Here is a 20,453-nt window from a genome sequence, read left to right on the forward strand (position 1 = left end):
AATATGGCAGAGGTCTTTTTGATGAGTTGGATATATGCTATAAAGCTAATGCTGCAAGATTTGTAATGGATGTTACTGAGCTGTTTTGATTTTAACAATCCTGTTTAAAAGGCTACTGTACTTAGCTCATAGTTACTGGATACACAGTCCAGGAAATCATTAAGGTGGCTAGCCCAAATTCCCAACTGCCCCAAAGCACTACCTGGTAAGGTGACTTGCTCAAGTTCACACTATAAGCAAATGAAGGTGAAAAGATTCAAATCCTGAACCCATGGCACAAACAGCAGCTCGTTAACAAGTCAGAGGTTTAGTCTTCTGCACTAACTTCCAGACAAAAATGAATCCAGTTACCTGTGGGAATAGAACCCACTGTCTTCTGATCTTCCAGCAGCACTGGTGAGCATGCTATCTGTTCAGCCACTGATATTTTATCAGCAATATCTGTTTTGTCCATTCTATTTGTATATTTTTAATCTATGTCATATAGTTATATTAATTGTCTTCGTCTACACTATATTATAACATATGTAAAATTACACTCCCTATTGCTTTGTAACCTTGATTGTTAATGGAGCTTGTCTCCCCAGGACTCCATTGAAAATGGGTTCATTTGGCCCAATGGACTATCCTGGTAAACCAACTGCAAATAAATAAATAAATAAATAAATATTTATGTTTGCCTTTATTAGATCCTATCTTCTAAAGTAGTTAAAAGTGGGTAACTGGGAAGATTATTTTTCATTTTACCATGGAGGAAAAAGAAGGAAGTGACCATTGTTATCATCTGTGGTTGCTCCTTGCACTTATAGGTTCATAGGTTTATACTAGGCTATCTGCCCTAAGGCATTTATAAGCCTAGCCCAATTTTTTGTGGCTTACGTCAACCCTTATATGAAAAAATACTGTGCCCATTAGTTTGTTGTGCCTCTGTCCAGCAGTGACACAGAGATAATTCCTGGGATAAACCTACGATCTCCCATCCACAGGTCAAGATTTCTCTTGAACAGAGCCAGCGAGGTGCTCTGCCTCACATGGATCGGGATTTTATTCCACAGCATAGGGAGTCTCTGAGTGATAAATCTATCCCTCCAGCACGTCCTATTTATATCCGTGCTAAGGTTTAAGTTGCTTGCTCTAGTGGTTTTGGTGGATTTGGATTTTTTGAGGTGGAGCATGTCCATTAATTCCGGGTTGGACATGGCCTTGTATGTCAGGCACATGTCACCTCTGAGCAGACGGTATGCAACTGAATAGAGCTGGAGTTTCTTCAATCTGGCAGCATATGACAGATTTTGGAGTCCCTTTATCCTTTTGGTGACGAACTTTTGGGGTCTCTCCAATTGCTGCAGATGTCGGGTGAGATACATCCCGAATGGGGCATTGTACTCGATCATTGGTCTGATAAGTGAAGAGTACAGGGGAACAATGACCTCACTAGATCTGGATGTGAATCCCTTCATGATCAGGTGGGCAATGTAGAAGGTCTTTCTAACTACTTTAGCAACGTGAGTGTCAACAGAAAGGCCACTGTCAACCTGGGTCCCCAGGTCCCTGATAACCTCTTCTGTGCTTAGTGGATTGCCACCTATATGGTAGCTTGGGGTTACCTTGTTTTTCCCGAAGGGAATGACTATACATTTTTTGGCGTTTAACTTCAGGCCATGGCTCTGGCACCAGCTATCTGTTTCCGTGAGTCCCTTCTGAAGAATATCCGTGTCCGATGCACTTTCCACTATGGCGCCCAGTTTGCAGTCGTCTGCAAACTTTGTCAGCCAAAGTCCTCCCATGTTGGCCTGTACTTCTGAGAAGTAGATGCCGAACAATAGGGGGCCAAGGACCGAGCCCTGTGGGACACCACTTGTGACCGGCTTGGAGTCTGACATAGCGCCAGCAACTGTAACCCTGTGGGTTCTGTCCTTAAGCCAGTTTGCAACCCATCTTGTGACATATGGGTTTACATTTAAGCTGGTAAGTTTTCTACAATACCGAGTGGGGTATTGTGTCGAAAGCCTTTGCAAGGTCAAGGTAGGCTGTATGGACTGCCTTTCCCTCATCAGTGGCCTTGGTGACTGTTTCGAAGAAGTCGACCAAGTTCAAAAGGCATGATCTGCCCTTGACGAAGCCAAACTGGGTCGGGTCCAATGTCTGCAAGTCCCCTATATCTTTGTTTATGAGCTCCATTATGATCCTCTCCATAGCTTTGCAGACTAGACTTGTTAAGCTTATGGGGCGGTAATTACCAGGGTCCAGAGGCACCGCCTTTGTGGAGTGGGACCACAGTTGCCATACGCAACTCCTTGGGCACGTATCCTGTGGTAAGGCTGAGATTAAACAGCTGCCTTATGTGTGGGTTTAATTCCTCATTTAGCTCGTGTAGCACACAGCCAGGGACACCATCCGGTCCCATTGATGCTGTGTTTTTAGCTTTAGAGAGAGCAGCTTTCACCTGCGCATTTGAGATGTCTGGGAGGCTACAGAGGGGGGATAGTTATCTCTCCTTTGGGGGGGGGGGGTTAAGTTTGCACTGAACCTGTCTGCCAGTATGTTGGCAATGTCTGTGGGTTCAGTGATTTTTGTATCATTTTGGACTAATTCTGAGCATATCTGGGAGTTTCCACCCAGGTTCCTAACATAGCTGAAAAAGGCCTTATGATTGTCCTTTGAATCCATGGCAATTTTTCTCTCAAAATTGGCCTTAGTTGATTTTATGAGTGCTCGTATTTTTTTTACTAATAATGATCAGGGGTGACTTCCCTTTTATGGATTTTGTTCTATCATGTAATAGCTTTCTCCTCTTGACAGCTTCATTCTCTTTACTCCTCTGTCAGCAGTACAGAAGTAAACCTCTCATAAAATCTCTCTCTCTATCTGCATCCTTCCTCCATCCTCCTAAAGTACATACAGACAGCCATTTACTAAGGACAATAATGGAAGGCTTAAGTACCTATGGTCAGTTACTTGTTAAGAACATTAATAGGCAGTTGCAGGAACTTGCAGAGATATTCTGAAGTAAAGGTGACTTTGTCATCTAAGAGGAATGCCTTTTGTTGGTCTGAATCTATGACTGCCCCCCAGGACAGTATTTCTGCTGCTTGGATGAAGTTAGGATATGACTTTGCCGGAATCTGGGAATCACCAGTACAGAAGTAAACCTCTCATAAAATCTCTCTCTCTATCTGCATCTGCATCCTTCCTCCATCCTCCTAAAGTACATACAGACAGCCATTTACTAAGGACAATAATGGAAGGCTTAAGTACCTATGGTCAGTTACTTGTTAAGAACATTAATAGGCAGTTGCAGGAACTTGCAGAGATATTCTGAAGTAAAGGTGACTTTGTCATCTAAGAGGAATGCCTTTTGTTGGTCTGAATCTATGACTGCCCCCCAGGACAGTATTTCTGCTGCTTGGATGAAGTTAGGATATGACTTTGCTGGAATCTGGGAATCACCCAGGTAAGGGTGAATGACCCCTTGTGTCCTACAAAAGGCAATGATTGGTGCCAGACATTTGGTGAAGACTCTGGGAGAAGCAGATAAGCCAAATGGTAGAGCACAAAAATGGCAACACAATCTTGCCTGAAATCATAAAAATTGTCAGTGTTCCTGGGTCACAGGAACATGTAGGTAGGCATCCTTCAAATCCAGAGTCACCATCCATTCCCCAGGAAAGATATAGGCTAGTAATCTATGAAGGGTTAACACCTTGAATTTTGCTACAGCTAGAAACTTTAGTCTTGAGAGAGTACCTTCTTTCTTGGGGACTAGGAAAAGGCAGGTATAAAACCCAGTGCCTTCTTCTGGGGGCACTCTTTGAATGGACCAGTGTTGTAGTAGCTCTTTCAGAATTGATGAAAAAGTTTTTCTTGTGGTTTTGGAGGGAGTGGTTCCCAGAAAGGGTGAGGTTCTGCATAATTGGATGGCATCACCCTTCTTTAAAATATGTAAGACCCATTTGTCTTACATTATGTCTTACCAGTAATAGTAGAAGGAAGAAAGCCTTCCTGCCAGGTGGAGGAAGTTGGGGTGGGATTTGTGGGTGGGAGAGGGAGGTTCTGGGAAAAAAGCTGCTCCTTGGTGGTGGTGGTGGTGGTGGTGGTGGGGTTTGGAGGAGAACTTCAATCCTGCACATCTGGAAGGTTATTCAGTTTGCCATTTTCTTTGCCATCCGGACTTTCCCCCTAAGCTGTTTTGCTTTTTTATGATTGACAGGCGAGACTTGGTAGGGTAGTTTTTATTGTATCTGAAGTGTCTCTAAAGAATAAATTCCCAGGAAGTGAAGCTGAGGATAGGATGTTACCTGAATCGGCACTTTCATAAATCAGAAGGGAAAGGTGTTCCACATAAGCAAATTCCTCCTCATCCTCTGATTCTGAGGAATCAGACTCTCCCGGGGGTTGGGAGGGGATGTGCCTTTTTCTTTCCCAGGGGAAGTTCCTGGCAACAGATCCTTTTGCGGGTTAGATTACCAATTCCTTATGAAGTCCTATGCTAGCCTAACCAAGTCTTGTGAAGACATCTGGGATGATGAGGCAGTGGACTTAGATAGCAAAGGCTGGGGCAAACCTGACTCCCCTTACATTTCGAGGTATGTGTCTTTAGAGATCAGGTTATGACTGGGTGGAGGTGACCTCTATCCTGTTCCCAGGGAATCCTTCCTGACAACAGTTAAGGGAATAACTCCCTCCTCTCAGTCAACAGAACCTGGGTGTTGGAAGTCATAGGCTGCTCACTAGCTTCAGACCCAAGTACTAGTCTGCTGCCAGAATGTGAGGTGCGAGCCTGAATAGTGAGGGCTTCCAGAGGGGCCAAGCCAAAGGACAGGAACCTAACCAGCTTTGGGCCAAGGGGCTGCAAAGGTGCCTCACCTGTGTCAGTTATATCAATTTTAGTCACGGATCTGGACACAAAAATATCCTTCTGTCCCTGTCATCCTTCTCCTTCAGTCAGTTCTCTTCACACTTCTTAAGGATGGTGGCCTGGGAATCTGTGTACGCCATATAGTGCAAAGGCCTTGCCCTACTGGAATCCATATGCTACTGGAATTACTCTGCTATACATTTAATAGTTTTGGAATTAAATCTAGTACAGAATGGACAACTATAAATGTTGTGCTGTGGGCCTAAGCAAAAAAGGCAGTAAGAGTGAAAATCTTTGTGGGGAATCTGCTTCCCACAAGAAAATAAGTTGTTAATTTTCTTGAACATTAACAATGATCATCCACAAAAGGTAGAGAAATAATATCCCCAAACAAGTTATTTGAAGCTTTTTAATGCTTTGGTAAGTCAAGCTGACCAATAGACTTAGGATGCTAAAAAAAGATGTTGTGGAGTATAGGACTACATGGCAAGGAAGAAATGAAGATGGAACCAGTTGAAGCCCTCTTTATACCCAGACTTCCTGCTGTCATACAGAACTGTCTGGGAAATGGCGAAAGACTATCATATTTAGGCCCGCCTCAGACTTCTGCATGACAGGAATTTCCAGGACTCAGAACTGCAACATTAACTTTTAGTTATGTACTCACCATAACTTTAGATGTTTGGGATCCGTCTCGCCTACATTCTGTACTGATGGGCTCGGAGCCGATCCCTCGGCTCCGACTCGGCACGCTATGCTATAGAGCGAAGCCTCTTATTGGCTGAGCTATTCTCTATCCCAGGATGCACCACCACTAATCCCCCAGATCTTGTTTGTCCGCATTCATGCACACACACATAACTTGTTTATATAACATTGCCAGATGTTTCAAGATAAAACAATAGAATTCGGACCGTCCGATCTCTTCTGATCTCCAAGGAAGGGGGAAGGAGGATGGGTTATTGGGAATGTAGGCGAGATGGATCCCAAACATCTAAAGTTATGGTGAGTACATAACTAAAAGATGTTATGTGATCCTATCTCGCCTACATTCTGTACTGATGGGACAGCGTCCCTAGCACCTAAATCCTGGGTGCCTCACTGGAAAACACTCCTGAGCACTGTGGAACCAAATGAAGCTCACTCGAGATGCCACATCCAATTTGTAGCGGGAAATGAAAGTGTGCGGGGAAGACCACGTAGCCGCAGCACAAATGTCACTAATGGGAAGCTTAGAATGGAATGCTATTGAAGTAGCCATATCTCTTGTAGAGTGAGCTTTGACAGAGGTCGTAAGCTCTTTATTAGAAGAGGAATAAGCTTGACTAATACAGTCCCTGATCCATTTGGCAATAGTGACCTTTGTGACGGCTTTGCCCAATTTATTATCCGAGAAGGACACAAACAATTGATCTGTTTTCCTTGTTTGTTTGGTCCTATCTAAATAAAAACGCAATTGCCTGTGGACATCTAATGTGTGGAATATGTATTCCGCTTTGTTTGAGTACTTTGGAAAGAAAACTGGAAGTTCTAATGACTGTTGTAGACAAACACTGGAACAAACTTTAGGGACAAAGGATGGATTTGGCCTGAGAGATACTCTATCTTTGTGAAAAAACAGGTACGGAGGTTTTACAGACAAAGCTTGAAGCTCTGAAACCCTTCTGGCAGAAGTAATCGCGACCAGAAAGGCAGTTTTCCACGATAGAAATTTCAAATCACATGTTGCTGCCGGTTCGAAGGGGGAGGAAGTTAAGGCACGTAACACCACATCGAGATCCCATGGAGGAGCAGGATGAGAAATCGGAGGTCGTAAAAACGCAGCACCTTTCATGAAGGTCTTACACAATCTGTTGCTCATTAAAGGTGGGTTTATAGATTCATGAAAATTGGAAATAGCTGCCAATTGAACCTTGATGGTAGAGATTGAAGAACCTTGATTGAATAGGGAAGTTAGAAATTTCAGGACTTCTGATACAGGACTAGTGATGGGATCCAGACCCCGGAGTTGAGCCCAAATAGCAAATCTCTTCCATTTGCTAGAATATAATCTCTTAGTGGCAGACTTGTGGGCCGAAGATAAGATATGTATGACTTCCGGGTCTAAGGTATGATTCCTGACTATAGTCGGAAGAGGAGGAGCCAAGCTGTTAACTTCAAGGTGTGGAGAGACTGGTGGAGTAGTCCCGACTGATGAACTAATAGGTCTGGGATCTGATCCAGGAACCATGGACCGTCCAGTGCATATTTCCGAAGATAGGGGAACCATACCTGACGAGGCCAGTAAGGAGCAACTAAGATCATTTTGCTCCCCAAGTGAGACGCCTTTTGGATCACTCTGGGAAGGAGGGGAACTGGTGGAAAAGCGTATAGCAAGCCAGTGGGCCACGGATGGGCTAGTGCGTCCATAGGGTTCTCCCCCGGAGCCGGAATGAGGGAGAAGAAGTTTTTGCACTTCGCGTTCAGCGGGGTTGCAAAGAGGTCGCAACAAGGAATTCCCCATTTGTTGAAAATCTGAGTTGCAACCGTATTGTTCAGAGACCACTCGTGAGGAGAGAGGATAGCTCTGCTCAATCTGTCGGCTATCACATTGGACTTGCCAGGGATACGAGTCGCCACTAGAAATCGTTTGGTCGACACTGCCCATTCCCAAACTCTCATGGCCTCTCTGCAAAGGGGGTAGGATCTGGTCCCTCCCTGCTTGCTCAGGTACTGACATGTTGTCAGAGTGAATGGCAATTACGCCCTGAGGGAGGTAATTGTGAAGGGCTTGTAGGGACAGAAACACCGCCCTCATTTCTAAAATGTTGATATGAAGGAGGCTCTCTTCCGAATGCCATTTGCCTTGGACTGACCTGCACAGGGAATCCCCCCCCCACCCCATCTGGGAGGTGTCCGAAGTCAAAGTGGCCACCGGAGGAGGTGGGACAAAGGGTCGTCCCTGATCTAGATTGGAGGGCACCAGCCACCAGCGAAGGTCCCGTTTGCAGGTTTCCGTGATCCATATGAGGTGACTGAGAGGGAGATCCTGAAAAGACCACTGTGTTGAAAGAAGCCACTGGAGAATTCTCATGTGCAGCCTTGCTAGGGGAACTAGAAGCACTGTGGTGGACATAGATCCCAATAGCTGCAGGACCATTCTGGCTGGGGCTTTGGATCTGAGAAGTAAGGCTCGAACTTGAGCCTGTATGGTTTGTATCCTTTCTGTAGGAAGATAGACCCGCATTCAGTTTGAGTCTATTTCTACTCCGATGAATCTTATGCGTTGAGATGGCAGCAACACAGACTTTGGCCAATTGAAGGTGATTCCAAGGAAAGTGCCCAGTGATATTGTGGCTTGTAGACTCTGCAGTAGTAGATGCTTGGAGGTGGCAGTTAGGAGCCAGTCGTCTAGATACGGAAACACCTGGAATCCTAGACTTCTCAGGTGAGCAGTCACAACCGCCAAACATTTGGTGAACACCCTGGGGGCTGTGGTGAGACCAAAGGGCAGCGTGCGGAACTGAAAATGACTGTCTCCTAGACTGAAGCGCAGATGTCTCCTGGACTCTTGATGTACCATGATGTGGTAATAAGCGTCCTTGAGATCTATGGAGCACATCCAAACACCTTTCTCCAGCAGTGGGAGAATGGATTGTAGGGTGACCATTCGGAACTTGGACTTTTTGACTGAACGATTTAGAATGCTGAGATCCAAAATGGGCCTCAAGTCCCCGGTCTTTTTTGGCACCAAAAAGAATCTTGAGTAAGTCCCTAATCCGATCTGGTCTGCGGGGACCGGTTGGATGACTCCTTTTTGAAGCAGCTTTGAGACTTTTAAGGCTGCAATTTCCCATTGACTGGGTGGCGGGTCCAGGATTTTCTTGGACGGAGGTGGGGAGTGAGAAAGGGGAATGGCGTAACCTCCGGCGATAATTCGAAGCACCCATCGGTCCTGAGTGATACCTTCCCAGGCTTTTAGGTGCCTCGAAAAACGACCCCCGACTGGCTCCAGAGCTGCACAGTCGGGCAATCCTTCAGGGATTGTGAAAGGCTGAAGAGCCACGAAAGGACTCGCGGTCTCCAGTGTTGCGGGGGCCTCTGCCGCCTCTGGGACGGCATCTTCCAGAAGAATTTCCTCCTCTGCCTCTAGAAGGGGATCGCCCTGCTGTGAGGGATAAGACTTCTGAGATCTACGGAACCACATTTTCCTCCTCTTTAGCCTTGGGGTAAGGCCGAAAGGGAGTGGAAAATCGTGCCCCTACGGCAGTCAAAGTCTTACCTTCTTGCTCGCAGCGGGTCAATGTGTCCTTTACCTTGGGTCCAAACAAAGAGGACCCATCAAAGGGAGCGTCGGCAAAGGAAGACTTGAAGGCTTCCGCAAAATGATACAGGCGGAGCCAGGCTTGCCTCCGTAGAGCAATACCTGTACCCGCCGCTCTACTCGCCACTTCGGCCGCATAAGAAATGAGCTTCATGGAAGAGTTTGATATGGATGACAGCGTAGCCAACTGAGAGCCAACCATCTGGGCCAGCTGCTCAGGTAGGTTACCCAAGAGGGTATCTGAAAGCTCCTTGATCAGATCCCTCTGAAACCTGGTAAAGTGCGTCAAGTAGTTCAGGGATCTTAAGGTAAAAGCCGCTCAACTGAGGGTGCGCTTACCGTACCGATCCATGCTCCTAGACTCCTTATTAGGAGGATGGACGGACGTCGAAGCCTCTGCTACATCTTGTTGGGTAGCAGATGCCACCACCAAGGCATCTACAGCCACACCTTTCGTCAAAAACTCCTTCTCTGGGGGTGCTGACAGGAACTTATTTGGGCGAGCAGGCACTGATTCCACAGAGTTTGGGTGTTCCCACGCCCTTCGACAGATCAAATCTAGGAGCGCGTTGAAGGGTGGAGACACCCAGGAGGCGGAGGGCTGAGCCCCAAAGGCCTTAAGGAACACCGACTCATCAGCAGAAGGGGGTTTGGAATGCCAGCCGCCTCGTTGTTTGAGGGCTTCCAGGATGTCTGCAAAGGAGACATCATCTGAGGACAACTTAGGGGACCCCTCTGCGTCATCAAGATCAGTGTCTGACGTGACAGACTCATCGGGGGAGTCAACGTGCTTCCTCTTGCACGATCTTTTCCTTGGGGGTTCCTCCGAAGAAGCTTCAGAGGGACCTCCAGGAGGGGGGGAACCCCCAGAGGGGGTGACCTCAGGCCCCGGGACTCCGCTGTCTAAGGACAGGGGGACTGCCAAAGACCCAGTCTCCGTATGCAGGGAAGGAGCTGGAGAGACCGTGGAGGTAGCCAAAGAAGATTTGGCTAATGCACTCCTCATGGCCCAGAAGGCCGAACCACCAGAATCCTGGGAAGGTCCAACCCCCATGGCCACAACAGTAGACGTTACCCCCGCAGCCGACGCACCGAGAGGAAGGCTTGGGACAGAAAACATCAGTCCCGAAGCGTCCCCCCCAGGGCCGACAGAGGAGGTCCGCGTACCGAACTCCGACTCGAGAGCCGGGGTTGGAGTAAGGGTCGGGGCCGACCCGAAAACCTCCATCGGCTCCACCAGCACCAGCTCCAACGGTGCCGAGGCTGTTGGAGGAAGAACCATAACTACAGGGTGGACCATCGACTCCGAAACCGAATGGGCTGGAGCCGAAACTAACTTTTGGAACACAGGAGACTGGAAAAGTCTTAGGAGCACCCTGTCGATGTCCGAATCAGACATCTTGAAGGATCTAGATGAAACCGATCGGGTCCGAACCGACTTCTCCATCGGCTCCAAAGGACTGGGGGACCGGCTCCGAATGGACTCGACCAATATCGGTTCCGAGGGAGATCCCAAAACAATTTCCCTCAGTGCCGAGGAGGGCTTTGGCGCCGAAGGGGAAGAGTCTGAGCCGGTAACCCTCATCGGCTCCAAAATCAGTGGAGCCGATGAAGGTGACCCGCCTCTCGACACCCCAGTCCTCGGCTCCGAAACCAGAGGAGTCGAGACTGGAGGCATGGAGGCAGACTGTTCCGCCCTCGGCTCCGAAGTCCGTGGAGCCGATGGAGAAGCCTGCCTAGGTTTCTTAGCAGTTGGTTCCGATGGGCTGGTTGGAGCCGACGCTTTCTTCTTCTTGGTAGGAGAGGATGAGGAAGATAAGGCCTCCTCGAAGGAGGGTTTAATCAGCCCTTTCAATATTAATTTATTCTTCCTCTCTTGGAGGACTCTAGATGAAAAGGCGTGACACACGCTACATGACTCCTGTAGGTTCTTGGCGCCTAAACAATATACGCACGAGGAGTAGTCATCGGTTATAGACATCTTATAACCGCACCTCGTGCACTTTTTGAACCCTGAGGGTCTATGTTCTTTTGACATAATTCCTATCAAAAAACACTAAAACAGTGGAAAGAAGCACTACCTTGTCAGAACAAAGATTTACCACAATACAAAAAATTTAACTTTAAACTTTTTTTTTTTTTTTTTTTTTTAAAAACGATACAATGCAATATCAGAAAACACTAAAAAGGAGGGCCAAGACCCTCTAACTTAAACAGGTACTTGACCTCCTTGAAAAAAAATATGAGAACTAGCTGAAGAATAGGGGAAGGCCCCTCTAACTTAAACGGGAAACCTTTCCCTTAAACAAACACACCAGTTACCACAAAATAATGTACCAAAAACACACTCGTACAACAATAATAGCTGTTAAAACAGCTTTTGGGTAAGAATAAGGAATTTCCTGACAGGAAACTTTAGAAAAAAACAGTACTTAGCTCAGCCAAGTTTGAGACCACGTCCAAGCTTGTAAGCGGCAAACGAGATCTGGGGGATTAGTGGTGGTGCATCCTGGGATAGAGAATAGCTCAGCCAATAAGAGGCTTCGCTCTATAGCATAGCGTGCCAAGTCGGAGCCGAGGGATTGGCTCCGAGCCCATCAGTACAGAATGTAGGCGAGATAGGATCACATAACATCTATGATTAACATCAGTCTAACAAGTACAAGGAGCAAGAACAACTAATAAAAATGGTTACCTCCTCCTTTTTCCTCCCTGGTAAAATGAACAGCAATCTTCCCAGTAACCCATTATCAATAACAAGCTGTAAAGTACTTTAGAAGACAAGATCTAATGTAGGCACTCATAAGGGCATTTTAAACATGATTGCTTAAACTATTAACATTCTGAAATAAAACTTTCACACTGATATTGTTTCAATAAAGACTGAATGCTGTATGGAATTTCTTGACATCAGTGTGACTAGGGATATCACCTCCCTAACCCCTCTTATGACATCCCCAAACAAGCCTGAAAATAATTACAGGAAAACAAAAAAAATCTAAATATTTTTTTTTCCAAATTGTGGCTCTCTTAACAGTTAGGAGTCAGTGATAACAAAAAAACTCTACAAAAATCTTAAAAGCATTCAGCTTCCTGGGAGGGAATAAAATGTTCCGAATTATACAGCAATGACTGTGATTTCAGCTTCCTCCACTTTAGGGGAACAGATGCCAAGACAGTAAAAAAGAATGACATTTAAGAGAAGAGGACTTGAAAATGCACCCCCCACCAAAACTTGTCACTAGCTCATCAAGTCAAACTCTCTCTCTCTAACAGAGCAGCAATCACTGTATCAATAGTATGTGGAGTGGGTAGTCAGAAGATCCTTTTGCTGACTATACTTCTTTGGCAAACCCAACTGTACATGCATGTTCTATGTATTGCATTCCTTTGATAGTCTTGTTAATTGTCACACAATGTATTGAAAAAAAATAAAACTAAGATTTATGGAGCCTATATTCAATGGCAATATATAGCTGATAATGTATACTGTTGATGTCAAAACAGTGTGATCTACTTTCATCGGCTTTCATGTTTCCTTGAAAAGTGTATACCAAATTTACTGAGATCTGTAGGATGAGAATCTGTTTCCTTTTCCCCTCAATGAAGTATAACTTTGAGTTAGTACAGTGAGAAATGTAAGGGTGTAGGGGGGTACAGTTACCCAAGTGGGATACTTTGGGGGGGGAGAATTCCCCCACACACAATAACACTGTTTGGCAATGTGCATTGCTGACTATATAGCTTCACTGATTATAGGTTCAATAAATGCTGGATTCATGATAAACCACAGACCGCATTTTCTTTATTACAGTGTTTCCTTATATTTCTTTCGCATTCTGCTCTTAAACGGCTTGAATGTCTCTGAAAACTTCATATGGCTGAAGTACTGCCTTTCAGTCACAGATGCATCTTTCACCGATTTTTGGAATGTAAGATGGACATTCCCTGACTCCTTTGACTGACAGACTGCAAAAATGATGCCTGCTTTCTGCAGGGCAAGGAAAGCCTTTGCTTCTCAAGAAAAAAATAGACTTTTAAAATGAATAAAACATATTTGCTCTGTCTAAATAAAAGGCTGTTAGGAAGACACTACTTATCTAAAGCATAATGGAAAAGGAATCAGTCTCAAAATATATGATTCAAATATTACACCTGCTTGCTGGGTTTACACAGTAGACTCAGCATCCACTCCTTCAGGACATAGATGGCAATGTACATAATTAGGTTTTACACAGTCAAGGCTCATAAGCTTGACTACCACAGCCCCCCAGACAAATCACCAAAACAACATCTAGTGCTGAAAATACAGACTAATCTCAAGTTCCAAAACACTCTACTGTGCAAGGGATTCATGTCTATTCATCGAAGGCGGCTTCAACGAATGCAAATAAACCAAATCCAGTTCACCAAAACTAACTTCAGCAAACATTGAAACAATTTTTTTTTGGTGGGGGGGGGTAAGAACCCCTGTACCCTCCTTGTAGGTGGATAGAGGGACACCCCACACACCCTCTGGAATTATATATATATATATATATATATATATATATATATATATATATATATATATATATATATACACACACACACATATATATATATATATATATATATACACACACACACCCACACACACACACACAAACCAACTCAGATGTTGCATAACAGTGCTGAACAGAATCTCCACTTTCGTCGAAGGAGGTTTCAGTGAACTTGGCTTAGGTTTCTTTATGTTTGCTGAAATCGCCTTTAACGGATTTACATACTCCTCTGTGCAAGACCCAGGAACAAGAGTTAACATGGATCTGAGAATGCAAAGTGGGAAAGCTGGTAGTCCTGATATTGAGCATTCTGAACAGGAGTGCTATCAGTTCAGACTTGTTCTGGTTGAACTTCTGAGCCTCAACATGTAAATATACACCAGTTATATGCCTTGGATTCTTACTCACCTGCTGGACCGGTGCAAAGGTTCTGTGCGAGCTTCCATTAATTACTTTTTTTTTTTTTTTTTTTTTTGAGGAATGCCAATCTAATCACGCAGGAGACCCAGATAAAGCTTAGACAATAGTTGGCGTCTGCTCTTTCAGGCAATATGACCAGTCCAAAACTTTTGCTTTCTCCTGGCTCTATCTTCCAGGTTAATAGTTCTCATCTCTGGGGCTTCCACTCTGACCTATGAATTTGTAAGTTGCTGGTGGGTTCCCAATATGCCCTCCAACACCTTGGTTTAATTTATCCAGATCATTTGGCTTTCTAATACCACAATGGGAATGGACCCCATCCATAAGTCACAATACGATTAAAGTTCATGAAATTAGGATTGTTCCAATCTTTGATATTAGCCAAAAGTGCTTTTTGCAGCACCCGCAGCATACCCAGAACTGCCTTCTTCTGCAGTTCATACGGAGTTACATGTACTGGTAAGCATGTCTACATGCAACTGTAAATTCTTTTTTTATTACAGCCATTTCTCCTACTACTATTGGAATTGTCTGGATATCTTTCTTCCATAGTTATCTCATTTCTACCAGCAGATCCTGATATTTTATAAATGTGTGTCTCATACATGAGACACTAATAGCAATTTCAATTACCAATGCTACTATTATCTTTGTTTCCCCTTGGACTACTATATTTGGTTTTCTCATATCAGTTTTTAAATTGTAGGTATTGGTAATCCCATGTAATGTACACTTCATCATTCTGTATAATGTTTTGTGGTTCATGTTTCCAATGCTTCCTAGCAGTACTACACTGTGGTGTTTGCACAGTCCCCAGTGCAACACTCTTGCCACATTATTGTGGCTTTGAGTATACAGGCCCTTTGTCATGGGTATATCACAACCATCAACAAGATGTGTGACTGCTTCAATTCCTTTTTACAGAATCTATGTTTGTCTGTGTTTCGACATATGTATAATGGACTTTGTAATCCAATGTCTATGTAATCCACTTTCCTGGATTGCCATTGTTAACCTTTCATCCTTTTGTTTCATCTTATCTCTCCTAAACCATTCCTGCATCACATCCTGATCAAAGTGAGGTTTGCTCCAGGAGATTTTTTACTTGCCACTCTATTTATGGTTATTCCACATATCTTTCCTTCTATTCTTATCATCCTTCTTATATTTTTCCTTTTATTTTTGGCACATTCATTCAGTTGTGTGATTTTTGTCTACTTCTGGTTTGATTTCCATTCCCACTTGCCACCTGAATTCTTCTGTTAAACTAAGCAGAGCAGTCATCTTAGACTTCCTCTCTTCATGTTGTAAAACTTACATAATGTTTGGATCTGATGAGGTCAGCAGATCTATACATGTAATAAATTTTGAAAAGGTCCGTACCTCCTTCAGAGTGTGGAATATATGATCTTGGTGTAGAATGATTTTATATATTATTTGGTAGCATGAAAAACTGCAGTGATGTTGCTCCGGTAGCGTTGTCGCCTCACAGTACAACGTTGTCCTGTTCGATTCTCAGCTAGCGCATCTTCTGTGTGGAGACATGCGTGAATGGGCGTACCTTCGTTGAAGGTTGTGCGTCAGGGCCGGCAACTCGGCACGTAAAAATCTACTGCCAATCATTAGCGGACTGAAGTTCCGCTGTGGTGACCCCTAACCGGGAAAAGCTGAAAGACACAACACAACATTTTTCTTGCTTTCTATCCAACTGATCTAATACCTTTGGGGCCAGTCAATCACACCAAAACAGTAAAAGAAGGAAGAGTACACTAGTTTATAGCTTGGAATTTATTTTTAGAAGTCAAGGCTGTTTTCAATATTAGTTTTAATATTCTGAAATATTCCTTACTGAGTTTTATTCACATTTCTTTATGTTTTATTGACAATCTTTCATTAAATCCCAAATATTTATACACTCCTTGTTCAAGTTCCTTTATATCACATCCCTGTCCTTGACTGATATTTTCTTGGTAATGCCACTTTCTTGTTTTAAATGTTGCATTTGCATGTTTATAAAGACCAATTGTCATTCTTTTTATCATCTGAGAAAATGTAAATCACTTGCAATTGTGCTTTCAACTCTGGATGTCATCCAGAAAAGGTAGATGAGAAATCTTCAAGCAAATTTGTTTTCTGGGAGCCAAATTGTAACCATTGCTTAACCTATTAAGTAAACTGCTTAATGGATTAAGAGCAAGACAAAACAAAAGCGGTGACAAAGAATTACCCTGGAATATCCACCATTGAATTTTTATCCCTATGATAAAAAATTGCCCTTTGTCATGGCTCAACTGCAAAAAGGTTTGCCACTGTTTCATGGTCACTATAATGTAGTTGGCCAATGTAGGATGTATCTTATAAATCTCCTTTAACCTTGAATGTAGAATGTCGTCAAAAGCTTTTTTTTTTTGTAATCTCTCCATGCCATATTTAGATTCTTCCCCTTTTTACAATACACCATTTTTTCTTTGCTTAACAACAAAGGATCCTTTGTTTCATATGGATTTATTTTAGTAGTCTTTTGTTCTATTGCTATGATTGAGTTTTCTTCTAAATGACTATAAACTCTGGCTGTACCAGTTCCACTATATAGTTTATATGTTGCTCGAAGGCAAGATACTGGTCTATAGTTTGTAGGATAGCTTGAAGGTCCACTTTAAAGGAGGATTATTGTTTTTTCTGTTGTTAACCAGGTTTGTGTCTGTTCGGAATGCACATATAACTATTTCTTACTCAGGGCTAAATCTTTGTGTAAAGATGTCAATACTTATAGCAAGAAGTCAGTAGACAATTTACCTTTAATTTTTAACAGAGTTATGGCAGTTACTTGAATATAAGTAAGTGGCTATATCACGTGAGTACTAACTCACAATTTTTTCCATGCCGACAAATTCAGACAGCTTAGAATTCATTCTCTGTCATTCTACCATTATTGTTAATACAATAACAGACCACATAATGCCGAGTTGGTTATTATTCCCTTTAGTGAGCACTTCAGTCACTGGATCAGTTATCAGCATACCATGTGGAAGTTGTGGAGCAATCTGTGCACCTTTTAGTGTCCGTTTAGAGTTTTTTTTTATCACTTTCTAGGTATTAAATGCTAATCTTGTCTTTGCATTACTCTTGTAGCCTACTTGGACAGATTTTTGCCAAATGGTGAATGGCAGAGTTCACAAAAAAGACTGCTTCTACCCTATCTAGCCCATACATCCCACCTATTCTGACAGAGTTTTGTGTGAAAAAAGTAAAGTATCCCACAGACACACACACACTTTTGTCTTGTAAGCAGAATGCAAGATAAGCAAAGTATTAATTATTTTTAAAAGTAGAAAAAGGAGGCACCAGACCACGGCTGCAAATAACATAAAACACTTTTTAATCCAAGACAAAGAAGAGGTGAGCACTTTCGTGGACTAAGACACTTCATCAGACAATGTAATGAAAAGCTCTTCAGGTTATGTAACCAATAGTTCGATTAATTATGCTAATGTATAACCCGTCCCTCCTGCCTTAAAGTCATATTACATTCAGCATGAACTCTTCTCCAGATAAAATTCAAATACAAGATTTCTTTCTAAAAAACTTAACATTAACATACATAATAAATCAAAATTGAACTTTCTATACACAAAATTCTCACGATAACATCACTGCAACAGTATTAACATAATATAAAAAAATAAGTTTAAAAACACTTCATATATAAACTTAAAATAACATGACATGGAAGCTGCCAACTACTTTTTTAGGTCTCTAGCTAATAATGTGGGCTTGATATTCAGTTTATCATTGAGACCCTTTCCCATATTCACCCTGAGTCTCACTATCCATTCTAGTTCCTTAGTTTCTGTCTTCAACTTGACATCTCCCCCTCTACAGTTATTGACAACCCTGTCAATTACCATGAAATAAAAAGTGTGTGCAACACCATACCTCTCAACATGCCTTGCCACAGCATTAGTGTCTGCCATCCTCCCTATATCATAGAGGTGTTCCCTCATCCGATCCCTTAGCCTCCGTGTTGTCATGCCAACATAAAAAGAGGTGCAGATCAAACAATGTGCCAAATAAACAATGTTATTCAGGCAGACTGAAGGCTACCTGCAGGCAGACAGCCCAAGTGTGATGACTGCAACAGTGAAACACAAAGAACATCGGTAATGCTCCTGTTACACTTACAGTTCTCTTCACTGTAGCGCATTCTCTGAGTTGATATACTTAAGTAGGGGGGTGTGGGGGGGTGCAGGACAGCTTGTCCCCCTGCAAACACTTTATTTTAGTTCATTTGTGTTGTGTTTTTTTTTTTTAACTTTTGAATGCCGAGATACCGAAATCTCGGTGTTTTGGGTTTGTTTTTGTAAAACGAGATTTTGGCATTTCGAAGTGGACCCATAATATACAAGTATAAGAATCTCTATAATCTGTTAATGTGCATAAATCCAAATAATTTTTTTTGTTGATAGCTGGTCACACAACACAGAACGTTACTGTTCAGGCATGATCCAGGAACAATGAGTGCTGTAATTTTTTTTTTTTTAAACTCAGTGTTCAAGTAAACATTCTAAGCAACAAACAGTAGGCCTACTTGTTTGAGCCCATTGCCAGTCATGTACCTTGACTTCAGGGATAGATTATAGCATTATCAAAAATATAATATCTGCAGATTCAACATTACCTTAATATACTGGGGCACAGTCCACTGAGGAATGGGAGGAGGTTTTTTTCTAAATGTTGCTATTGCCGTTTTCTTATCTGCAGCCAAAAGATTTACCTTAATTTCATAAACGCATCCACAGTCATGTCGGCAAGAATACCTTTAAAATGAAAAACAGAATTTCAGTTGAGCCACATTCACTACAATGTTACAATATCTGCATTTGATTTATTTAAATTTGGCAACTGGCAGAACAAAAATAACGCTGCTTTAACAAAGCCATGCAGGAGTAACAATAACAAACAACACTACATACTGTGCTTAAAGGACAGCTACACCCTGTCTGTTAACAGTTTCTTTCCCCAAAGTGTATTTCCATCCCTACAGGATGATCACCATACTTTCAAATATTAAAAAGCATGACTCGGCAGTTTTTCCACTCTGTGGCCTTATAACCTAGTCTGCTTTCTGAGTGTACAGCATGCTGGAACTGAGTGAAATCTCATGACAGTTTAAATAAAGTCACCTCTTTTGTTACTGCATCACAGTCAGTATTACACTCACAAAAAAAAATGTTAAGGAAAACAAGTCCTTTTTTTGTTATTTCACACCCTCTAAGGTCATAAAGGTATTCAGGTTCAAAATGTATAACTCTTTGAGACTGGGCTCTTGTATACAGTGCATTTTTCCTTCTCCTGGAACCTTCAACCTGTTAATAAATACGATATGACGAGTCTGATATGCAAAGCTATGGAACGCAACATCAAGGACCTAATAAACAAGGATATAGGGAATCTCCAAACTCTGGACCCTACACAGTTTGGTTTTGTGAAGGGTAGATCATGCCTGCTCAACTTGGTCAACTTCTTTGAGTCAGTCACCAGAGCTGTGGATGAAGGCAAGGTGGTTCATACAGCCTACCTTGATCTGGCCAAGGCCTTTGATACCATTCCCCACTCAGGAATCATAGAAAAACTCACTAAGCTAGACATCAACCCCTATAGCACTAGGTGGGTTGCAAATGGCTCACAGGTAGAACCCGCAGTGTGAAAGTAGCTGGCTCCAAGTCAGACTGGTGACCAGTCATGAGTGGAGTCCCACAGGGTTCGGTCCTGGGTCCTCTCCTGTTTGGTATCTACTTCCCTGAAGTCCAGGCCAACACGAAGGGACTCTGGCTGACAAAGTTCACAGATGACTGCAAGTTGGGAGTTATTAACTCCCCGAATTAAGTTGACACCCTACAGAAAGGCCTCACTGAGACCAACGACTGGTGACAGAACCACTGTCTTAAGCTCAATGCCAAAAATGTGTCGTCATCCCCTTTGGGAAAAACCCAGTTCCCATGAATTACCACATCGATGATAGTTCACTGAACAAAGATGGCGTTATAAAAGATCTGGGAACACAGGTTGACAGCAACCATTCTTTTGGCTACCACATTGCCTTGTGGTCAGGAAAGTCCTTCTATGTGGCACACCTCATTACTAACGGCTTTACCGCCAGGAAGAAAGAGGTCATTGTCTCCCTCTACTCTTCCCTCATTAGGCCAGTCATTGAGTACAATGCCCCATTTGGCATATACCTCACTAAACACCTGCAACTGGAGAGGCCTCAAAAGTACCTCACAAAGAGGATCTTAGGCCTTAAACATTTGTCCTATATGGATAGACT

General features: G+C 43.1%; 1 protein-coding gene across 1 annotated transcript in view; it reads right to left on the reverse strand.

Moving 5' to 3' along the window:
• The window catches only part of LOC122803834, a gene marked incomplete at its 5' end in the record, with an annotated part of 970,101 nt that overhangs the window by 629,732 nt on the left and 319,916 nt on the right, over window positions 1-20,453 (reverse strand). Inside the window, one exon of the mRNA XM_044073518.1 lies at window positions 18,804-18,942. Within this exon, the coding sequence (XP_043929453.1) occupies window positions 18,804-18,942 (139 nt within the window). The remainder of the gene's footprint in view (window positions 1-18,803; window positions 18,943-20,453) is intronic.

This window comes from Protopterus annectens, chromosome 6.part0 (genome assembly GCF_019279795.1).
Source record: "Protopterus annectens isolate FY-2018-M chromosome 6.part0, PAN1.0, whole genome shotgun sequence".
NCBI lineage: Eukaryota > Metazoa > Chordata > Ceratodontiformes > Protopteridae > Protopterus > Protopterus annectens.